At 42.3% G+C, this 24,586-nt stretch overlaps 1 protein-coding gene across 6 annotated transcripts in view; it reads left to right on the top strand.

Moving 5' to 3' along the window:
• The window catches only part of LOC143880293 (putative LRR receptor-like serine/threonine-protein kinase At1g06840), a 133,906-nt gene that overhangs the window by 42,015 nt on the left and 67,305 nt on the right, over positions 1–24,586 (top strand). For all 6 annotated transcript variants that reach the window (XM_077383155.1, XM_077383153.1, XM_077383154.1 and 3 more), the window contains one exon: positions 16,943–17,014. In XM_077383155.1, the coding sequence (XP_077239270.1) occupies positions 16,943–17,014 (72 nt within the window). The remainder of the gene's footprint in view (positions 1–16,942; positions 17,015–24,586) is intronic.

Here is a 24,586-nt window from a genome sequence, read left to right as displayed (position 1 = left end):
CAAGCTGGTCCACGGATAGAGTGAAGGAAACATGAATCTCAAATCTATGTATTCTCTGGCGAATGAAGTGACAGTAAACCTCTATGTGCTTGGTTCTCTCATGAAAGACAGGATTGGTGGCTATATAAATCGCATCTTTATTATCGCAATAAAGCTTAGCTGGAGAAGATGAAGGAAAACCAATATCTGATAAGAGAGAACATAACCAAATAAGCTCACCGCTGGTATTGGACATGGCTTGGTACTCTGCTTCGGCATTGGACTTGGAAACTATGTCTTGTTTCTTACTCCTCCATGACACTAAATTGCCTCCAACAAAGGTATAATATCCAGTGGTAGATCGCCTATTTGCAGGAGATCCTGCCCAATCTACATCATAGAAGCCTTCCACCCTGATATGCCGCTGCTTCTTGAATAGGAGGCCTTTACCTGGCGCCCCTTTCAAGTAGCGAAGAATCTGAATCACAGCTGCCCAGTGTGAAGTACGTGGAGAGCTCATATGTTGGCTGACAACATCAACAAAAAATGATATATCTGGATAAGTGCCCACCAACCTCTTGTATCTGCCAGGGTCCTCTAATAAATCTCCTTTTTCTAGAAGAAGTTTCCCATTTTGGTCCATGGGAACAGAAGTAGGTTTCACTCCGAGATGACTTGTCTCCTCAAGAAGGTCCAGCACATATTTCCTCTGTGAGAGGGAGATGCCTCTGCTAGATAGGCACAAGGAAGCAGGATTCTTCCCTAGGAGCCTTCGATTCCCGCTTCGATTCCCGTTTCGATTCCCTCTCTGGCAACCTTGAGCAGGATTTTTCCCTGGGAGCCTTCGATTCCCGCTTTCGATTCCCGTTTCGACTCCCGCTTTCGATTCCCGCTCTGGCAACCTTGGATAGGCAACCTCAATGCTAAGAAAGTACATAAGACGACCCAGGTCTTTGGTTGAAAATTCTTTCTGCAAGGTCTTCAGCTTGTGTATCCCCACTGAAGCACTGCCTGTAATGATAATGTCATCAATATATACTATCAATAGCACACAACTGGCAGCGGAGTGATAACTGAAGATGAAGTGATTCACGACACATTGCTTCATGCCAAAACGCATGACAACATCACTAAACCTCCCAAACCAAGCTCTAGTGGACTGCTTGAGGCCATATATAGATATTCTCAACCGACATACTGAGGAGGACATCTCTCTCCGAGCAACATACCCAAGAGGTTGATCCATATATACCTCCTCAGTAAGCTCACCATGTAAAAAGGCATTCTTGGCATCTAACTGGTGCAGATGCCACCCATGGTTAACGGCAAGTGAGAGGAGAACTCGAACTGAAGGAATCTTGGCGACAAGAGAGAATGTCTCGTTATAAAATAACTCCAAAGGTTTGAGTATAACCTTTGGCAACCAATCGCACCTTAAGGTGCCCAACAATGCCGTCAGGTAAGTGTTTAATTGCATAAACCCATCGGCAACCTTCTGGCCGAGCCCTAGGAGGAAGGGGAACCAAGTCTCATGTATGATTGGCCAGAAGGGCCTCCATCTCAAGATCCATAGTCGCACGCCAACCCTGATGACCAAGAGCAGCTAGTAAAGACTGCAGCAAAGAAACAGAAGACAAGACATAAAACCTTGAAACATAGGGGTGAAAGAGTCATAGAAAATAATAGAGGAAATTGGATGAGCAGTACTGTGAGAGCGAGTACGAGAAGCAATGAGAGAATCTGGAGTAACAGTGGGAGAGGGAAGAATAGGTACCTGAGAGGAGGAAGCCATGATCTCCGGTTGAGAGAGAGATGGCACAGGCTGAGGATGATGGGCTCCAAACTTCGGCCTGCGCTGATATGTCTTCCGAGTAACTGGCAGGTTAGCCTTAGGGGCCTGTAATGAAGAAGAGGGCTCACACACAGTGGTTGACTTAGGGACCTGCAAAGGGAGAAGGAATAGGATCTGGAAGGACTATACGAGGAAGAGGGATATCCGAATCAAGAACTATGGGACGATCCTCATGAGAAGTGACAAAGTAAGATTCCGACTCGAAAAAGGTAACATCAGCAGAGACAAAGGACCGACGCAAGCGAGGACTATAACAACGATAACCTTTCTGAGTCCGTGAGTACCCAAGGAAGATACATCGCTCAACCTGAGGGTCCAACTTATCTAAACCCGGACCAAGGTGTGAACAAAGCACACACAATCAAAGATCGGAGGGGTGAGAGGAAAAGGGTCATGATGAGGACGTAATATGGCAAAGGGAGAAGAACCAGCAAGAACCGACGAAGGAAGCCTGTTGGCTAGGTGGCATGTAGTGAGGATAGCATCACCCCAATAAGTTTTGGGAACCCGAATCTCAATAAGAAGAGTATGGGCCCCATCCAGTAAAGACCTCATCTTCCTTTTAGCCACACCATTTTGTTGGGAGGTGTGACCACATGAAGATTGGTGGACAATGCCACGAGTAGAAAGGAAATCCTGAAAGCCATTGGATTTGGAGAAATATTTCTTAGCGTTATCTGTGCGCAAGCATTTTAGGGTACGTTGAAATTGATTTGTAACCTCGGCATGAAAGGTGCGAAAAATGGAGAAAACCTCAGACCGATCCTTAAGCAAATAAACCCAATTCATGCGAGAAAAATCATTAATAAAGACAACAAAAAATCTATAGCCAAAAATAGAGGTAGTCCTCGCTTGGACCCCATACATCTGAGTGCACTATATCAAAAGGGTTCGAGGCCCTACCAACAAGCCTAGACGGAAATGACACCCGATGGTGTTTTTCAAGTTCATAGGCCTCGCACCGAAATGACTGAACAGGGGAAGAAATAATAGAAGTGCGTCGTAAACACTCAAGACGTGGATGACCAAGATGACCATGCCACTGATAGGCGTCGATGGAACTGTGAAAAATGCACTGGAAGGGCCACAGTCCGGACGATAGAGCCCATTCACCTCACGGCCTGAGCCAATCATCATGTCAGTCGAAAGATCCTGAAATAAACAATAAGACGGATAAAATGAGACAGAGCAATTAAGATGTTTAGTAAGCTAACTGACTGAAAGTTAGCTAAAAGGAGATTTGGGAACACATAGGACAGCGAATAGGGTTAGACTAGGACAGGGAGAGATGTTCCCAATACCAAAGATGGGTGTAGTACTCCCATGATCCCATCAGTCAGGGTAATAAACTGAGAGGAGAGGACGAAAGGAACGAAGGGATGAATAAGTACCTGTCGTGTTGTTCGAGGCTCCAGAATTAATGATGCAGAAGCTCGAGCTAGTAAGAAGAGAAGTAGGAGAGCTACCTGGCTGAGCAAAGCCGGCACTCGGAGGGTGACTGGGCAGCCTGAGGCACTTATACTCATCGTAGTCGGTGCGAGAAAGAAACCATCAAGGGGCAAGGTTTGGCTAGGCTCAGAAGAGGAAGAAGGCACGGAGTCTAATGTGTCAGTGGCAGAGATATGTGCTGATCGGCCAAAATGGGGAGTAGAGGACGAACGACGCTCAGGATGGAGAACATAGCATGTCTCCAGAGAATGTCCCTCCCACCGGCAATGAGAACAATAGGGACGAAGACGGGCACTAGTACTTCGTCCACCAATACAATCTCTGCCAGTACCACGGCCACCACGGCCAAAGTCACGCCCACGACCACATCCAAAGGCTCCACCACCACGGGAAGCACGATCGCTAGTACTATAGACCGTCGTCGCAGAGCCATCAATATACGGAGTGGGCAAAGGAGCACCAACGAGGCACTGCTGGGCTCGTAAATATACCTCCTGGAGGGAGGGCATAGCCCCAGAGCAAAAAATCTGCTGTCGGAGAAGAAGAAACTCAGGACCCAGCGTCTCAAGAAAGTGAACTACACAAAGCTGGTCTCGCTGCTGGGCCATAACAGATAAGTCAGCTGTGAATTATGTCACCAATGTCGTTCTCGGGAATTTCTCACAAGGGAAAATCTCTGGATATATTAATTTTTATTAATTTTTTCGAGTTTATATAGGGAAATAAAAAGTAAAATTAAAATTATTTAAAAAATATATAAAAATATTAAATTTAAGAAAAAAATATAAAATAAAAATATTGTAAAAATATCGGGATAATATCACGATATTATCGGGATATTTTATAATAAAAACAAAAATATCGTTATATTTTTAAAATTTCGGGATTAGTTCGGGATTTTGTCGTTTTATCAAAATCTCGCGATAAAAACGCTATATTTTGAAACTATCGGAGATATTTGTGACATAGGCTGTGAGAGGAATGAGAACATCCAACTGCTTACAATGGGAGACAAACTGGCTATAATACGCGGAAAGAGGGGCGTCACCACGTCAGAGATGCATCCACTGGGAATAGGTGGAACAAATGCGAGCAAGGTCGCCCTTCCCTGAAAAGAGAACGATAGTCTCATCCCAAATGCACTTGGTTGTTGGAAGCTGCATCATGGTGCTAGAAATCTGAGAGGTCATGCTCTGCCATAAGAGAGTGCGGATAAGAGCATCGTCCTGCTCCCACTTCTCATAGGAGGAATCGGTGGAAGCGGGAGGATCCCGGCGGATGAGAGAGACTTTACCTCTAGCAAGTAGGTAAGTCTCCACAGCACCTTCCAATTCACGTAATTGGACACATCTAATCGGACAGTAGTCATCGGCGGGAATGAAGCATCCCTCGAGGAAGAATGACTAGAGGAAGAAGCCATAGCGGGTGGGGGAATAGGGACAGTAGACAATTGTCTAAGAGAGGGATCCTCGATGACGGGAGAATCCATAAACATAAAAGGATAGAGAACCCCACAAACAACGAAGGCAAGATGGGCAAAGGACTACTCAACGGGCCCAAGAGAGAGAGCGCTGCTCTGATGAAAGATAAGAGAACACCGAGACATGGAAGGTCGGACAGGGAAAATCGGAGCCGCGGAGACTTAGAGAAGTGAAAAGAGTGATTTAGACCATAATGAAGGAAAACTTAGAGAAAAATTAGAGGAGAATATAAAAACCTTAGAGAAAGAAGGGAAAAGAACTAAAAAATTGGGAGGACAAGGGGTCCAATTGGGCTGAGGAGTGGGGAGAGTGAGAAGGGGAGGGGATTACGGTGGTGGAGAGGAAGAAGGGGGGGTATGGTGGTGGGGAAGAAGAGGAAGGATCGTTTGTGGGGGCGGGGAGGTGGAAGGAGGATGGTGGTGAGAAGGAGGGGCTGGAGGTAGAAGAGGGAGGGGCTAGAGGTTAGGGTTTTAGGGTTTTAGTTTAGGTTAGGGTTTTAGAGGGGGCCGGAGATAGGAGATGAAGATTAGGATAGGGTTTTGGGGTTGAAGGGAGGTGGTAGGATGGTGGTCCTCAATGGGTCCCTAGGGTAACCCTAGGGCTTTGATACCATGTTGAAGAATGGAAAGAAGAAGATAGGAGAAAAGAGTTGTCAGTGGAAGCTCCCCCTCACTAATGTATTTATTTAAGAGGAGAACATACAAAATGACCACTATGCACTTAAGGCTAATACAGATACTTCTACAACACACACACACGCACACACACACACACGCACACAGATATATATATATATATATATATATATATATAAAGGCATGGATACATATAATGAAAGAAATACCCCTCCTCTCGTGAGTTGTATAATACGACCACTCAACAAAGGTCTTTTGTAGGACTTTGCGAGGCGGGTCATTGGCAGAAGGCGCTTATCAAGGATTTAATCTTGAAGCAGAATCCTATTGCCTTTACGCTACATGAAACAAATCTGCAGTTGTTATGTTCTCCCAGGCCATGTTGGAGGCAATTGGAGTAGTTGCCGATTTTAACTGGAACCATCTTGCATAAGTTGGAGCCTCTGTAGGCTTACTATTAGTTGATATTGATGGAGGACACATATATGGGACAACTTTCTATTTTGATGTTATTGTCCGAGGTTGTTGATGAAGCCATGAAGGCGAACACGTCTTGATGTTGGTTTGAAGACACAAAGATGATACTGTGAGCAAAGACATGTGGATGTAATTGGACTTCTGCGAAGTATCTCACATACGATGGCGTGTGGATTTCTCTGTTATTGTCGATCAAAATCTCTTGGCGGTCTTCCGTTGTCTAGTGCTTAGTTCACATGGTCTAGTCATCAAGTTCCTAACTAAGCTGAATATATTCTTGGTATGCAACAACTGGTTGGCAATGCTTCTTGCTACAATGCAATGTGCTTATCTAAGCATATTTTCGATCACTGTTCTATTATTCTCTCTTCTTATCTACCATGGGATCGCGAGCATTATTCTTTCCTTTTAGATTTGATCTGGAATGGCTGATGAATTGGGACAAGGTGGAGAAGCTGAAGACATGATGGTTGGTAGTTGTTTTCTCTAAAGAAACTAGAGGAGTGGATAAGTCCTGGATAGAGAGGTGGGGGAGTTAAAGGTTTTCAAAGCGATTGCTAGGCTAGACTAGAAAGCATAGTATCAACCTCCATCAGAGGTGGAGGTTCTAGTCAGAAGAGGAATTCAAAGCATTTTTATCAAAAAAGAAATTAATTAGTGTCAACGATCTCTAACGTAGTGGATCCAAGAAGGGACAAAAAACCTATTTCTTTTATAGGGTCACCTATGCTAGAAAAAGCATAAATTGCATCAACAGCCACCGCGGTGGATGGGATTAGATGTGAAGAACCTTGAGACAATTTGGATTGGGTTGTTAGCTTCTATAAGGGACTTTACCCAGAGAATGGTGCCAAGCTTGATGTTCTTCCTTTTGATTCTATTGATGAGGTGAGTTCAAGTGGTTTGGAGTTGCAATTTCAATGGAGGTGGAAAGGGCTGTTTTCTCTATGACTGAGAAGATAGGGCTTTTGGTCCTTACAATTTTTGCATGGCATTCCACTAGGAGTATTGGGATTTCATCTGTGAGGATATGTCGCCATCTTCTCAAAGTTTTAAATTGGAATGGTCCCAGACTCCCAGATAGAAATATTGAAACATCCTTATCACAGTCATCCCCAAGATGGTTGAGAGATTTCAAATCGATTAGCCATGTTGGTAGCTTGTATTAGATTATAGCTGAGGTTCTGGCTAACAGCCGTAGGAAAGTGCTGAGATATGTCATATCTAAGCCTTAGATTGCCTTTATTGTGCCTTAGATTGCCTTTATTGTTTCGAAGAAATCCTTGATTGTGTGTGTGTGTGTATTGTACGAGTGGTAGGATCAGTCTCCTCTTTAAACTTGATATGGAGAAAGCCTACAATTGAGTTGACTGATAGGCATTGGATTACTTGCCTTTTAGATTGGGTTTGGGTCGAGGCTGAGAAGATGGATGAGGAGTTGCCTTTTGTCTGCCTGGTTCTCCGTTTTGGTCAGTGGGACGACAAAAGGGCTCTTCATTCAACGGCTCTAGTGGATTATGGTAGGGGGATCGTCTATCCCTCTTCCTCTTCACGATTGTTGCTGAGTTGTTCACCAAGATGTTATCCAAGGCTAATATGTGTGGTTTTTTCCTACAGGTTCAGAGTTGACTCATCAGATACGTATATTACTCACCTCCAGTAGGAATAAAAAAATAGTCTAGGGATGGGACTGACCCCGAAACATGTCTTTCTTTCCATGTAGGGTTATCCAATCACTTAGTTTGCAGAGCAAGCTTCCGAAGCTAATAGCAAGCAAGCCGGTGAGGCAAGGCAGTTGCTTGTCTGATATAGAGTGAAGGATAGAAGTGAGTAGAAACCCAAGCTCCCGGGCAAAAATATGAAGAATGAGATTCCAAGTGCTTGCTATTCAGATTATGCCTATTCCTATTGTTTGCTATATTTTTTCCTGTGAATGCGGTTCCTAGTACCAACTGGCTTGCTTGCTATTGCAGTCGCTTGTGTTGTGCCGGTTGGCGGTTTTTCCTTTGCATTATATCTGTTCTTACTATTCCGATGACAGGCTTTTACTCTGAGTAATTGATCACCGAGAGGCTGGTTGGGAGGTTCAGAGTTGTCGATCTTCCTTTCCCTTTCCTTGGCCTTCCATTTTGAGTGGGCGACCGTTGAAAGATTTGTGGGATCTAGTTATTGAGAGGTTCAAGTTTTTGGCTTTGATGAAGTATATGTTATTCCTTGGTGGTATGACTGCCTTGATTAAATTAGCATTAACTAATCTGCTGATTTATTTTATGTCTTTGTTTCCTTGTCTGATGACTGTATTTACATTCTGTAATAACTCAAGAGGGACTTCCCTTGGAATGTTAGAGAAGAATCATTTGGTTGAATGGGCCACCTTTTTCAAATCCAAAGAGGAAAGTGTCTAAGGGGAAGAACAAAGACTTGCTTTCTATTGTTGCAAAGGAGAATGAGAGAAGAAGAGAGTGAGTATGAGAGATCTCCCCCTCACTTATATATTTATATTAAGAGAAGCAAAGTACAAAGGCCACTATGCCCTTAGTCACGTTACATATTCTAACACTCCGCCTCAAGTTGGAGTTTATATATCATACATTCCTAGCTTGTTACAAATATTGCTCAACTTGGCTTTGCTTAAAAACTTCGTAAACATATCAGCTAGCTGATACACAGATCAAGTGAAAACTATGCACATCTCCCCCTTTTGGATTTGTTAACTTACCAACTTCTCCAATAGCTTAAGCTGTTGGAGAAAGGCGTTATTATCTTTTATACTTTAACACTCCCCCGCACGTGTGGCCCACTTGGCAAACACGTGGCACATGTGGTCCCACTTGGCAAACCCTTGTGGATTTTTGCTATCCGGGAGGTTTGAACTTGAGACCTTTGGCTCTGATACCATGTTAACTAACCAACTTCTCCAAAAGGTCGGCCCAAAGTGGGACCACATGTGCCACGTGTTTGCCAAGTGGGCCACACGTGCGGGGGAGTGTTAAAGTATAAAAGATAAACAACGCCTTTCTCCAACAGCTTAAGCTTTTGGAGAAGTTGGTTAGTTAACATGGTATTAGAGCTAAAGGTCTTGAGTTCAAACCTCTCGGATAGCAAAAATCCACATGCGATGGTCGGCCTAAAGTGGGACCACATGTGCCACGTGTTTGCCAAGTGGGCCACACGTGCGGGGAGTGTTAAAGTATAAAAGATAAACAACGCCTTTCTCAAACAGCTTAAGCTTTTGGAGAAGTTGGTTAGTTAACAGGATTCATTGACGAATAAATGGCAGTCCGGTCCACCTCAATGTGTTTCGTTCGTTCATGGAAGATTTGTAGCAATATGTATTGCAGCCTTGTTATCATAAAACAATCGAGAATGCCAAGAAGGAACAATAACAATCCCAGACAAAAGTGAATGCAGCCAGATAAGTTCTGTGCTAGTGTGTGCCATGGCCCTTATTTAGCTTCAGCATTGGACTTGCCTAAGACATCTTGTTTCTTGCTTCACCTCGATACTAAGTTAACTCCTACAAAGGTGCAATACCCTGTGGTTGATCTCCTATCTGCTGGAGATCCAGCCCAATCTGCATCAAAAAAATCCTTCAATCCTCATATGACTATGCCTTTTAAACAACATGCCTCTTCCTGGAGCGCCTTTCGAGTACTTAAAATATGGACTAATGCAGCCCAGTGAGAGGTACGTGGAGAACTCATATACTGACTAACTACCCCTATAACATGTAAGATATTCGGGCGAGTAACTGTGAGGTATATATGCTTGCCAACCAACCTCCTATATCTACCTGGGTCATCGAACAAGTCGCCCTCTTCTGGCCTAAGCTTCACATAAGGATCTATGGGTACAGATGCAGGTTTCACCTCCAGATTTCCTGTATCATCTAATAAATCCAACACATTCTTCCTTTTGTGATAGAGAGAGATCTCGAGAAGAATATGCTACCTCTATCCCAAGAAAGTACCATAGGCGACCCAGATCCTTGGTGGAGAACTCTTTCTTCAAGAAAGTCTTCAATTGTTGTATACCCCCTGAATTACTGGCTGTGATGATAATGTCATCAACATTTACTATAAAAAATATGTAACCAGCTGCAGACTGAAAATAAAATAATCTACGACACATTGTTTCATGTTAAAACACACGACAGCCTCACTGAACCTCCCAAACCACGCTCGGGGAGACTGCTTTAAGCCATAGAGAGATTTCCGCAGGTGATACACAGAGGAGATCATCTCCCCCTGAGCAATATATCTTGGAGGTTGCTCCATGTACACCTCCTCAGTGAGGTCGCCGTAGAGGAAGGAAATTTTCACATCCAACTGATGGAGCAACCAACCATGATCAACTGACCATGATTAACTGCTAGAGATAGTAACACACGGAGAGAGGGAATCTTCGTAATAGGAGAAAAGTTCACGGTGTAATCAACCCCAGAAGTCTGAGTATACCTTTTAGCTACTAAGCGTGCCTTCAAGCGCTCTACAACCCCATATGGCAAATACTTAATAGAGAACACCCATTGACACCCCACATGATGAGCACCAGAAGGCAGTGGAACTAAATCCCAGGTCTGATCAGTGTGAAGAGAACTCATCTCTAGACCATGGCTGCACACCATCCATGTTGAGCAAAGGCCTTGGCCACAGACTGCGGTAAGGAGATTGCAGAAAAGGAAGAAACAAATCCTCGAAAAGTAGAGGTTAATTATCATAGAAAACAAAGTTAAAAATGGGATGCGCAGTAGATTGAGAACGAGAGCGCGAAGCAAAGGAGAGCCAGAAAGCTCCACAGAAGAGGGAAGAGATGATACCTGAGAGGTAGAGGCTGGGATCTTCGACTGTGAAGATGGTGGCACGAGAGGAGGTGGTGGAGGATCTGCACTTTGACGTCGTTGATAGTGCTTCGATGTAGCAGGAGGACCAGGAGCTGCCGAAACCGGTGCAGGTGTAGGGCCCGACACACGTTGGTCCATTGACATAGATAGAGGTGGAGTTGATAGCACAACTGGGTCGGAAAGAAGTGGAAGAGGAAGAGGAACCTTCGAGTCTAGAGTAGCGGAACACGGCTCATGTGCCTGAGTGAAGAAAGGATCGGGCTCAAAGAATGTCACATCAGTCGACACAAGCCAGCGACGGAGACGAGGGCTGTAGCAACGATATCCCTTTTGGGTACGAGAGTCGCCCAAGAAGACACATCCCTCGGATCGAGGGTCCAACTTATCACGACCAGAACCTAGATGGTGATCAAAGCATACACATCCAAATACTTGGGGTGTGAGTGGGAAAGGGTCTCGCTAAGACAATGAAGGGTGAATCACCACGAAGAACCGATGAAGGGAGATGGTTAGCTAGGAAGTAGGCAGTAAGAATGGCATCACTCCGATAGATTTTAGATACCCGCATTTGAAAAAGTAGGATGTGGGCCACCTCAAGTAAATAGTACAATATCCTCTCAGCAACACCATTTTGTCGAGAAGTGTAGGCACAAGAGGACTGATGGAGGATACCATGAGTGTAGAGGTAATTCTGAAACCCATTCAAGCTAGAGAAATATTCCCTAGCATTATCAGTGGGGAGAATTTGAGAGTGCAATTATATTTTATTCAATTTCAGCATGAAAAGTGCAAAAGGTAGAAAAAAATCTCAAAACGGTCTTTTAAGTAAAAATAACTATGTCATATGCGAATAGTCATCAATAAACACAATAAAGTACTTATAACTATGGTTTGAAATTTCAGTTTCAGCGTAAATTTCTGACCTAGCCAAAACCGAAATTTCGTAAAGACGCACAAAATGTCGATTTTTTGGACCGAAATTTTGGCCGAATTTCGGTTTGGTAATTTCGGATGAAATCTAGGGAAGGAAAAAATATTTCAAATTTTGCTGAAATTGACAAAATTTCCGAAATTTGGTATGTTTCGCCAATTTCGGTTTCGGAACGCTTCGGTTTAGGTACGTTTCGGTTTCGGTCTTGACTGAAGTCAAAAATTTTGGATTTTGGACGAAATTTAAAACCATGCTTATAACCAGAAGAAGACGCGACTCTAGAGGGTCCCCATACATCAGAATGAATAACTGAAAATGACTCAACACTCTAAAAACTACCCGGGATTGAAAAGACACACGATGGTGTTTTCCGAGTTCACATGACTCGCACTGAAAAGGAGAAACTGATCCAGGAATAATGTGTCTGCTGAAGAGAAGGGTGGCCAAGACAACAGTGCCACTGATAGGTATCGATAGAACTATGCAAAGCAGCTGTAGGCGGGCTACAATCCAGGCTGTAGAGCCCATCCACCTCACATCCTGATCCAATCGTCTTCCTAGTCGAGAGATCCTGAAAGAGACAGTAAGAGGGATAAAATGAGACAGAGCAATTAATACTTTTAATAAGCTGGCTAACGGAAGGCAACTTGAAGGGAGACTTAGGGACACATAAAACTGATGATAAATGAACGCTAAGATGAGGAGAAATACTCTCAACACCGGAGATGGGAGTAGTGGTCCCATCAGCAAGGGTAATCGAGTGAGCGACCGACTGAAAAGGTCTAAGAGAGCTAAGCTGGGAAGAGTTACTAGTCATGTGGTTCCAGACCTTGGAATCGATAATCCAAGAACCGAAGCTAGAAAGAACAGTGGTAGGCATGCTACCTGGTAGTGCAAAGCCTGCACTGGCTGGGCATGGGCTCAAGCGAAGGCGTTGAAACTCCTCATAGTCGGCCTGTGACAAAGTGAACGTATCATTGGCTGGCAGATAAACAACTGAGGAGGAAGGCTAGGCCTTTGGAGGACTAGCAGCAGTGAGATGCGCGGAGCGGGTTTGACGAAGCTCAGGATGAAGTGTATAACAAGTGTCAACATGATGGCCCTCTCGCTGACAGTGAGTACAATATGGGCGGCCCTGGCCCCCACCAACACGCACCACCACAACCTCCATGGCCCCTCCCACGGCCAAAAGAACTACCACGACAGCTAGGATGGGTACCACTATCGTAGGCAGTGAGGACAAATCAGCTGAAACAACCAGAGAGGGGTCGCCCATAAGACATTGCTGGGCACGAGAATAGATCTTCGTGAGGGAGGAAATAACTCCGGAGCCAATGATCTGCTGACGAAGATGAACGAATTCAGGGCCCAGACTGTCAAGGTAGTGGACACTGCGGAGCTGGTCTCGCTGTCGGGTAAGATGTCAGAGGTGAGGGGCATAAAGAGATAAAGCTGCAGACAGAGGGAGACAAACTGGCTATAATGTGTAGCAAGAGACAGATCCCCACGACGAAAGCATATCCACTCGGACTATGTGGCACAAATACGTGTGAGGTTGTCTATCCCAGAATATAGAAGTGCAGTATGGTCCTATATCTGCTTCGATGTGGGAAATGGTGGCAGCAATAGATATAGTCATACTCTGCCAAAGAAGTGTGCGAATCTATGCATCCTCCTGCTCCCATCGAGCATAGGTGGGATAAGTAGAAGAGGGAGGATCCTGGCGACTAAGGCTGACCATGCCTCGACAAGGAGATATGTGTCGACAACTACTTTCCAAGATAAGTAATCGGTCCCATCCAGTTTAACGGTAGTCATCTGTGGGAAAGAGCCCTCCACAGGAGAAGAGTAAGTCAAGGAGGGAATAGCCGAATGTGGCTGTGTGGCATGAACCCCAGCAGTCGTGCCGATGAGAGGATCCTCAATGGCAGAAGGCTCCATGAATACAAAGACGTAGAGAGGAGAAGAACCTGACAACCGGCAACGAACGAATACGAGAAATTGGAAGACCTAGATGGGCCAAGGATCATATCACAGCTTTGACAGATAGAGATGAAAAAGGTGGGAAAGACAGGAGAATAAGCCGCAGCGGCGAACAAGAACAACAGAGGGGAGGAGAGGATTTAAACCATTAGAGCTGATGGTTAGAGAAGGGAGAAAAACTTAGGTTTTTTTTTTCTTTTTTTTGTTTGTTAAAGAAGTTTTTTTTTTTTTTTTTTTTTTTTGGGGGGGGGGGGGAGGGCGATTACTGTTGGCAGGGGGTTACTGTCGGCAAGGAGGGGAGGGGGGGTTTACTATCGGCCGGGGGGTGCCGTGATGGGAAGGGGGTGCTGCCGAGGGGAAGGGGGGTGCCCTCGTTGCCGCGGGAGGGGTGGGGTAGAGACAAGGGCGAGAGGGCAAAAGGAGAGAGAGAGAGAGAGAGAGAGAGAGAGAGAGAGAGAGAGAGAGAGAGAGAGAGATGGAGGAGAACGAGAGTGGTCCCTAGGGGATCAAAACCCTAGGGCTCAAATACCATGTTGCAAAGGAGAATGAGAGAAGAAGAGAGTAAGTTGGAGAGATCTCCCCCTCACTTACGTATTTATATTAAGAGAAGCAAAGTACAAAAACCACTATGCCCTTAGGCATGTTACATATTCTAACATATGTGATTTTGGAGATTTGGTGAAAAGGTTAATAGTTTGTGGAGAAGCATTATTGCTAATAAATATGGAGTGTATTGGGGGAACTGCTGTATTGGGATAAGCCCTTGGTGGTTTTGGATTCAGGGTGTGGAACTACAGTTTTTGACATCTGCTCTGCACAAGGGTCGGTAACATAGTTAAGCTTTGGGATGGCATTTTGTGTGCCGATTGTCCACTTAAGGTGACGTTTCCTTGCTTTTTTAAGTTGATATATATGAAAGTGGGCTGGAGTCTTATGTGTTTTGAGATGGTGGGGTCGTGTGGTCTATTCCATTCCACATTCCTATCTTTGATTAGGAGATCGAGGATTAGGCTAGTCTTTTTGTCCCCTTCCGCGCCTCTTTTAAGGACAAGCATGCTTGAAAGTGGTGCTCCCTTGGTGGGTTCTTGATTTGATCCTTCCATGCGAGCATGCCTACATCATTGTGAGTGACGGAAGCATGAAGCCATCATACGTGCTTTGGCATATTCCTGTACCTCCTTTGGTTTTGGCATTTTTGTACTACGACACGTTTTGATAAGATATTGATAGTGGATTGACTCACCATTGTCGATGGTTTTTATTTAACAAATGTTCTATGTGCAAGGCGAACATGGGGTCAGTGGACTGCCTGCCTCTAGATTCACTATGAGGTCGCTTCCCGAGTTTGATGTTATAATGTTTTATGCTTTCCCTATTTGTGATCCATTGGGCCTTCCCAGGATTGGTTTTTGAGATCATAGACTCTTGATGTTCTTCCCTGGTTAGGCTAGGGCTCATGTCATGGGGATCCTTTACCTTGAGCTAGTCTTTGGTCTATATAAAAGGAGCAAAACATAATAGTGTTCTAGGGAGTTTCTAGATCAATCGAAGCAATCTTTGCTTTGGTCTTCAATTTAGTTCACCTCGGGGCTTCCACGTCCAATCCCACAAGTAAAAACTCTATTTCTGTCAATGATACATTCTTTGTGGGTACTCCCTTTTCTTTGTCAAGATCTATTTCAGATCATGTACTGTCTATTTTTGAACCCTTCATTACCTATAGCTGTCCTAAACCCAACGGTCTCTCTCCAAATCATGTACCTCATCCCTATGGCCTACGAAGGTGCATGTTATCATTGGGAGAGAGCTTCTTGTAACAGTGCCTAAAATATGAATGGCTAAAGCCTCTGCCCTTTTTTTGTTATGGTGCCCCAAAGTGGAAACACATAGAAAGACCAACGCCAGTGATTTGTTTATGTTTCTACTCTGCAACTCCATTCTGAGTTAAGTGTGGACTGTAAAAGTGTACTCACCACCCATGAAAAAGAAAGAGAGGAGGAGAAGAGAAATCACGTGACAATTTATTTACTCCTTAATGCGCCTTACTATCTTTTATACAAAGAAGAAAATACCCTTATTGAAGGTTGAACGGATATTTCTAACAAATATATGTATTTATGTATATGGATGTCTATGTATCTATAGATGTAAAAATTGATACAAGCATAGACACGCGCGCGCGCACACACACACACAGATATATATATATATATATATATATATATATATATATGAGTTAAGTGAAGCTACACATACGTGTAGCTAACTTAGCTACACCGACGGCTTAAAATACAGTGGGCCCACATTATTTGGGTGATCCAAACCATTCATTTGATAGGACCTCACATTGATAGGGTGTGCCCAAAAAATCAGCTCCATTAGATGATCTCAACCCTTCAAACTGTGGAGGCAAAAATGGACAGATTTGTGAAGGTTTTTACACGTCCATTTTTGCCTCCACAAATCGTAGGGTTGGGATGATCCTATGGAGCTGATTTTTTGGGCACACCCTATCTATGTGAGGGCCCATCAAATGAATGGTTTGCATCACCCAAACAATGTGGGGCCCACTGTATTTTAAGCCGTCGGTGTAGTTAAGTTAGCTACACGTATGTGTAGCTACACTTTTCTCTCTCTCTCTCTCTCTCTCTCTCTCTCTATATATATATATATATATATATATATTGAAAAGTTATGACTTCAATATTTTTGATGGATTGTTCTTGGGCTTTGTAAACTGTGAGTGCGCTATTCTCTTTGATACATGCTATTTATTTCTTTGCTTTTGGGTAAGATAAGGAATGCTATTTTCTTTGATGTTGAAAATTAAATTTTTTTCCATCTTGGACTGTCTTTATACTGGCTTAGGCTTTATGACCTATGATGGTCTTATAACTGTTGGAACTTGTACAGTAGTTAATTTAACAGGGATGATCATGAGTTTTGCCCTTCTAACAACATGTGACCAAAGAGATTTCAGGATCCTATGGGGATCTTAATTCTATTTAGTCATAAATTTTGATCTTTGCTTTTCTTTAGCTTTCTTCACCTGTTTAGTGCTTTCTGTAAAGATTGTCTCGCCTATGCATCTTTATTTGACAACTAGATAGCAAATATTCTAAAATGCAAGAGTTCCCAAGTGCTTATGGCATAGTGGTGCACTTTTTCTAATGTTCATAGTTAGATGTTTGATGCCCTCTCTTCTTCTTGATTGTCTTATTATGCACTTTCATGTCGACATTACTTATAATTAATAGTGAGAAATCATGGCGTTTCTGATTTTTGCTCTTCTATGCGATTTTCCTTTTGCAGTCAACTTGATAACAACCAGTTTGATGGTGAAATTCCAGCTTCTTATGGTAACATGCGGAAACTTTTGAAATTGTAAGTGCATTCTTTAATTACGTAATTTTGGCATTGTTTTTGTTTGAATGATGTTGATCAAGCAGACCCTCAAACCCGACTACAGAGCATCTAGGTTGTGCCTGTGCATTACTCTTAAGTTTTGAACTGCACTAGGGTCTTTCTTTGAGATCTGTGCGGACAAGTTCAACTAATTTCTTTCGATAGCCCTTTACTTCGATTTTGATGCTTACTATTCTGATAATGATTTTTATTTCGTTGGCTAACATGCAAGGGCTGTATCATTGTCTCCCTTTCTCGCTGCATATTGGAGACTGAAGAGAATAGATTAAATTGATGATTGCGTTGTTATTTGATTATCTCATGTTTTTTAGATTATAGTCAATTAATCCCAAGATTTTTTAGTTTATAAAATGAATATTGTATTGATATTGTTGGAAATTATGATACTAGTCAGTATTTTTAGTAATTTTATATGTATGTACATGTATGTGTGAATCACCATTTCTAGAGTTTTAGGGGTTTCCATGACCGACACATCGTATCCGTGTTGAAACTTGACACACGAATCCGTATCCATAAATCATGATTATTTACACCTTTTGTTTTAGCCTTTCTGTTTTTGCCGTGCCCCTTTTCTATATTTTTGGGGTGTCCAACGCTTCGTGTCCGTGTCCACAAATCATAGGTAATTTCGCTCTACTCTTCTCTTCTCCATTCCTCTCTTTCCCGCTACCTTTTCACCTTGACTTCATTTTCAAGCATCCCCGCACCCCCACACACCCACGCACCACCCACCCACCCACCACCAGCTCTCTCTCTCTCTCTCTCTCTCTCTCTCTCTCTCTCTCTCTCTCTCTATACTCTCATATCTGATCCTTTGACCATTACCTCTTATTTTTTTGTTGTTTTTTGTTTCTATTAATTCATTTCTGCAGCCTTTGCTATTTGAAATCTTATATGGTGATGTAAAGGTAAGGAACTAGATTAAAAAATAAGTAAACTTAGAGAAAACAACAAAAATAGTGTTCAAGGACCACGAGGTGAGAGAGCTCTCAAATTTTCAATTCTCTAAACATAACAATAGAATAGTTAAAAATCCTTCAAAGCATAATATACTCTCAAAATTACCCTTAGCCATGGTTTAAAATTTCGGTTTCGGTACCCTGAATTTTTGAAATTTCGGACGAAATTTTGTAACAGGTTTTTTTTTTTAGCCGAAATTTGATAAAGGGCGAAATCGGAAATTTCACGAAATTTCTGTGATTTCGGTCCGAAATTTTGGATTTTGGCTGAAATTTAAAACCATGCCCTTAGCACACTTTTAATCCTAGCCCTTTATTATCATCTAATCGTAGCCCTTCATTATAACACTACTGACCCCATTTCTAAATGCATAAGGACTTCTAAACTGATATTTACATCAATTTGAAGATGTTCTCTTTCTTTTTTCTAGATAAACTGGCATTTGACCCTCCCAGACTCCTAGTTAGGTTGAAGTCAAATTCACATGATTTTGGGATTTTTTTTGTTAAAACATGATAATGGAGACGAGAAGGAAGGATAAGGAAAAGGTGATAATGGGGGAAAAGTGAATTTTTGAGATTCAATTGTCCTCACGAGAATCCAAAAATCTACTGTACATGTCCTTATTTCCAAAAAATCTACTTTATATGTCCTTACTTCCCAATATTACAAGCATGCCACTCAAAAGTGACAACATATGGATAATGCCTATCAATATATAGTAAATCTATGATCAGTGTGAGCTCCACGATGGGGTCCACTACAAACATTCACTTCAACACCTCCCCTCAAGCTTGAGCATATATATATATATATATATATATATATATATAGACACACACACACACACTAGTAAAAATCCCCGTGCGTTGCATGGGCCGACAAAGAACTGTACGGACCACATCATAGGTTGATCCAAACCGTCCATGTGATGGAACACAACATCAATAGGTTGTGCCCGTAAAATCATTTCCATAGGCTGATCCTAGCCCTCCAATCTATAGAGGTTTCCATAATCTGTTGTTCGTCTGAAGGTGCCCAGAATTTGTAAATATTTTTATAGGTGTTCGGAATTCGTAATATCCTCAAAAAATTAATAAGGAAAAGTAGTTTTTTCGTAATTGTCATATTTTGATACCTTTCTTTGTAGTTTTTCCGTAATTGTCATATCCAGGTACCCATTGTCCGTAATTTCCCTCCCAAACTTTACTACGGAATGATTATTATTGCTAGCTTCTTTCTTTACGTATTATTGCTAGCAACCTTTCAAGAAATAGTATTTCCGTGCAGTTTTTCATCACATCTAATAAGACAAATATCTGAATACATACAATTGCAAAGGATGGGCGAGACATAGCGTTTGGAGAAGGTGGCTAGCAAATCAAGATTCGAAATTACCAGCTAGGTGTTAATTCCACAGATTTTGCAAATAATTCTGAACATTCATACCTTTTTCACCCTCACATAGATAGTATGTACAGATATGTGGGGAGGGCAAAAAACGGTAAAAATCATCCACATTGACGTGTTAAATGAACAAATCCTCTCATTTTCTCTTCTGCTATATAGTAGTATATATATATATATATATATATATATATATATATATATATATATATATATATATATATAGAGGAATATGTTCGTGCGCTCAAGCTCTAATAAGGAATGGTGCGCTTGAGTGCACCAATTACATGGGTCCCACAATTTCTGTGAGGATCCATACCATTTATTTGCAAGGGCCTATCATAGATAGGGTGTGTACCAAAAATCAGCTCCATTGAATCATCCTAACCCCTCCAAAAGTGGAGGGCAAAAATGGGCAGATTTGTGGTCTATCCACTTTGACCTCCACAAATGGATGGGTTAGGATGATCCTATGGAGCTGATTTTTTGTACACACCCTATCTATGTAAGGCCCTTTCTAGTGAATGCTTTGGATCATCCTAACAATGTGGGCCTCATTGGTTTGAGAGCTCAAGCTCACCATAAGGTTCCAACGCTCAAGCTCACAATCCTTTTCTTCACATATATATATATGAGGAAATAGTTTGTGAGCAGCTGCTCAGATAAGCTTATCTGAGCAGGAGCTCACAAACACACGTGGCCCCACATTTTTAAGGGGTCAAAAGCATTCATTTGGAAGGTCCTTCCATGGATAGGGTGTGTACCAAAAATCAGTCCTATAGGGTCATCCTAACCCTGCCATTTGTGGAGGGAAAAAATGGACAGAAACATGGGCACACAGTGTTTGTCCATTTTCCCCTTCACCTTTGATTGGGTTAGGATGATCCTATTTATCTGATTTTTGGTACACACCCTATGCATGGAAGGGCCTTCCAAATGAATGTTTTGAATCCCCCCCAAAATGTGGGGCCACATGTGTTAATGAGCTCCTACTTAGATAAGCTTATCTGAGCACCCGCTCACAAATCATTTCCACTCTCTCTCTCTCTCTCTCTCTCTCTATATATATATATATATATATATATATATATGTGGAAATGGTTTCTGCGCTCCAGCGCAAATGAGCTTATCTGAGCTCGAGCACAGAAACAGGGTGGGGCCACATTTTGGGTGGGATCCAAAGCATTCATTTGATGGGCCCTTTCATGGGTAGGGTGTCCCCCAAAAATCAGCTCCATTGGATCACCTTAGGGTGTCCATTTGTGGGGCAAAAAATGGACAGATTTGTGGACAAACAGTATCTATCCATTTTTGGCCCCACAAATGGACACCCATTGGTGATCCAATGGAGCTGATTTTTTGTAGGCCCCCCATCCATGATGGGGCCTTCCAAATGAATGGTTAGGATCACCCCCCAATGGCCCCACGCCCATATTTCTGTGCTCGAGCGCAGATAAGCCTATCTGCGCTCGAGCGCAGAAACCCTTTTCTCTCTATATATATTGGGAAAATTGATTCTGGTCGGTCGAGCAGACTCAGTCAGCCACAAATACAATGGGGGCCCACATTGTTTGGGTGATGCGAACCATTCATTTGATAGGCCCTGATATAGATAGGGTGTGCCCAAAAAATCAGTTTCATAGGATCATCCCAACCCTTCGATTTGTGGAGGTTAAAATGGACGGGTATAAACCTCCACAAATCGAAGGCGTAGGATGATCCTTTGGAGCTGATTTTTGGGGCAAACCATATCTATGTTGGGGCCTATCAAATGAATTATTTGGATCATCCAAACAATGTGCGCCAGCTGTGTTTCTAGTCAACCGAGCAGAATCACTTTTCCCATATATATATATATATATATACGCACTTATAGATATGAGAAAAGCGTTCTTGGCTACAAGCTTAACTTCGCTTTAGTTGTTTATAAAGCCTCCCATTGGTTCCTTTCTTGTGGACCCGCTATACGTTTCAACGGGGGACCCACTATACTAACCAATGGGAGGCTTTATACATAACTAAAGCGCAGTTAAGCTCCGTGCGTTGCAGCGCAGGAACACCTCTCTCTCTCTCTCTCTCTATATATATATATATATATATATATATATACACACACACACACACACTAATAAAAAACCCCGTGCGATGCACAGGCCGACAAAGAACTTTACGGACCACATCATAGGTTGATCCAAACCGTCCATGTGAGGGAACACAACATCAATAGGTTGTGCCCGTAAAATCATTTCCATAGGCTGATCCTATCCCTCCAATCTATAGAGGTTTCCATAATTAAAAACGCATAAAGGAGGGGGGTAGGATTGAAACTATGTGGCTTAATGGGTGCCTTTGCTAAAAAGCATAAATGAGGGGGTAGGATTGAAAATATGTGGGTCGAATGGGTGCCTTTGTTAAAAGAGTAAAAAAAAGTCATGTGTAATTCTCATAGAATTTTGGGAGAAATTCAAATAATTCTATGAGAAAAGGAGAGAATTATTTGAATTTCTTCCAAAATTCTATGAGAATTACACATCACTTTTTTTTATTTTTTGTTTTTTTGTAACTAAGGCACCCATTCAACCCACTTATTTTCAATCCTACCCCCTCCTTTATGCTTTTTAACAAAGGCACCCATTAAAGCCACATAATTTCAATCCTACCCCCCTCCTTTACGCTTTTTTAATTATGGAAACCTCTATAGATTGGAGGGCTAGGATCAGCTTATGGAAATGATTTTACGGGCACAACCTATTTCTATTGTGTTCCATCACATGGACAGTTTGGATCAACCAATGACGTGGTCCGTACAGTTCTTTGTCGGCCCGTGCATCGCACGGGGTTTTTTACTAGTATCTACTACTATAAGCTGGGAGGAAAAGAAGTGAATTTTTTGATTTTTTTGAAAATTATATGAGAATTACACATCACTTTTTTTGACTTTTTTTAACAAATGCACCCATTCAACTCACATATTTTCAATCCTACCCCCTCCTTTATGCTTTTAACAAAGGCACCCATTAATGCCATATAATTTCAATCTTACCCCCCTCCTTTATGGTTTTTTAATAAAAATCTATAGGGCGATCTTAACCATCCGATTTAAGGAAACATCTATAGATTGGAGGGCTAGGATCAGCCTATGGAAATGATTTTTGGGGCACAACCTATTTATGTTGTGTTCCATCTCATGGACGGTTTGGATCAACCTATGACGTGGTCCGTACAGTTCTTTGTCGGCCCGTGCATCGCACGGGTTTTTTACTAGTACACTATATAGCATAAGAGAAAAGGAGAGAATTATTTGAATTGCTCCCAAAATTCTATGAGAATTACACATCACTTTATTGACTTTTTTTAACAAAGGCACACACTCAACCCACATATTTTCAATCCTACGCCCTCCTTTATGCTTTCTAACAAAGGCACCCATTAAAGCCACATAATTTCAATCCTACCCCCCTCCTTTATGCTTTTTTAATTATGGAAACCTCTATAGATTGGAGGGCTAGGATCAGCCTATGGAAATGATTTTACGGGCACAACCTATTTCTAATGTGTTCCATCACATGGACGGTTTGGATCAACCGATGATGTGGGCCATCACATCACGTTTTTGACTTTTTTAACAAAGGCACCCATTCAACCCACATATTTTCAATCCTACCCCCTCCTTTATGCTTTTTAACAAAGGCACCCATTAAAGCCACATAATTTCAATCCTACCCCCCTCCTTTATGCTTTTTTAATTATGGAAACCTCTATAGATTGGAGGGCTAGGATCAGCCTATGGAAATGATTTTACGGGATATATATATATATATATATATATATATATATATATATATATATGTGTGTGTGTGTGTGTGTGTGTGTGTGTGTGTGTGTGTGTGTAGAGGAAAAGGTGTGTGCGGTTGACCGCACCAAACTTAGGTGCGGTCGAGGGCCCCAAACTCATGTGGGCCCACTTTGTTAGGATGATCCAAAGCATTCATTTGAAAGGCCCTTACATAGATGGGGTATGTACAAAAAATCAGCTCCATAGGATCATCCTAACCCATCCAAAAGTGGAGGGCAAAATGGACTGACACCATTTGCCACAAATATGCCCATTTTTGCCCTCCACTTTTGGAGGGGTTAGGATGATCCAATGGACCCGAATTTTTGTACACACCCTATTTATGATGAGGCCTTGCAAATGAATGGTTTTGATCAGCACAAAAAATGTGGGACCCATGTGTTTGGGCCCTCGACTGCACCTAAGCTTCTTATTCCTCATATATATATATATATATATATATGTAGAGAGAGAGAGAGAGAGGTTTCTACACTCAAGTGTAGATAAGTTATCTGCACACTAGCATAAAATACAGTGGGGGCCCACATTGTTTGGGTGATCCAAAGCATTCATTTGATGGGCCCTCACATAGATAGGTTGTGCCCAAAAATTGAGCTTCATAGGATCATCCTAACCCTTCGAACCGTGGAGGCAAAAAATGGACAGATTTGTGAAGGTTTATACACGTCCATTTTACCTCCACAAATCATAGGGTTGGGATGATTCTTTGGAGCTGATTTTTTGTGGACACCCTGTCTATGTGAGGGCCAATCAAATGAATGGTTTGAATCACCCAAACAATATGCCACCCATTGTATTTTAAGCTAGTGTCTAGATAACTTGTGTGTAGAAACTGTTTTCTCATATATATATATATATATATATATATATATATATATATATATATATATATATATATATATAGAGAGAGAGAGAGAGAGAGAGAGAGAGAGGAATAAGATTGTGCGCTCGACCGCACCAAGCTTAGGTGCGGTCGAAGGCCCAAAACTCATGTGGGCCCACATTGTTAGGATGATCCAAAGCATTTATTTGCAAGGCCCTTACATAGATAGGGTGTGCACAAAAAATCAGCTCCATAGGATCATCCTAACCCATCCAAAAGTGGAGGGCAAAATGGGCAGACACCGTTTGCCACAAATCTGCCCATTTTTGCCCTCCACTTTTGGAGGGGATAGGATGATCCAATGGAGCTGTTTTTTTGTACACACCCTATCTATGATGGGGCCTTGCAAATGAATGGTTTTGATCACCACAAAAATTTGGGACCAATGTGTTTGGGCCCTCAGCCGCATATAACCTTAAAT

Source organism: Tasmannia lanceolata, unplaced genomic scaffold (genome assembly GCF_043159265.1).
Source record: "Tasmannia lanceolata isolate RefF3 unplaced genomic scaffold, GAP_Taslan_0.1 ptg000006l, whole genome shotgun sequence".
NCBI lineage: Eukaryota > Viridiplantae > Streptophyta > Magnoliopsida > Canellales > Winteraceae > Tasmannia > Tasmannia lanceolata.
Note: the sequence above shows the minus strand (reverse complement) of the source record. Positions and strands in the feature narration are given on the sequence as shown.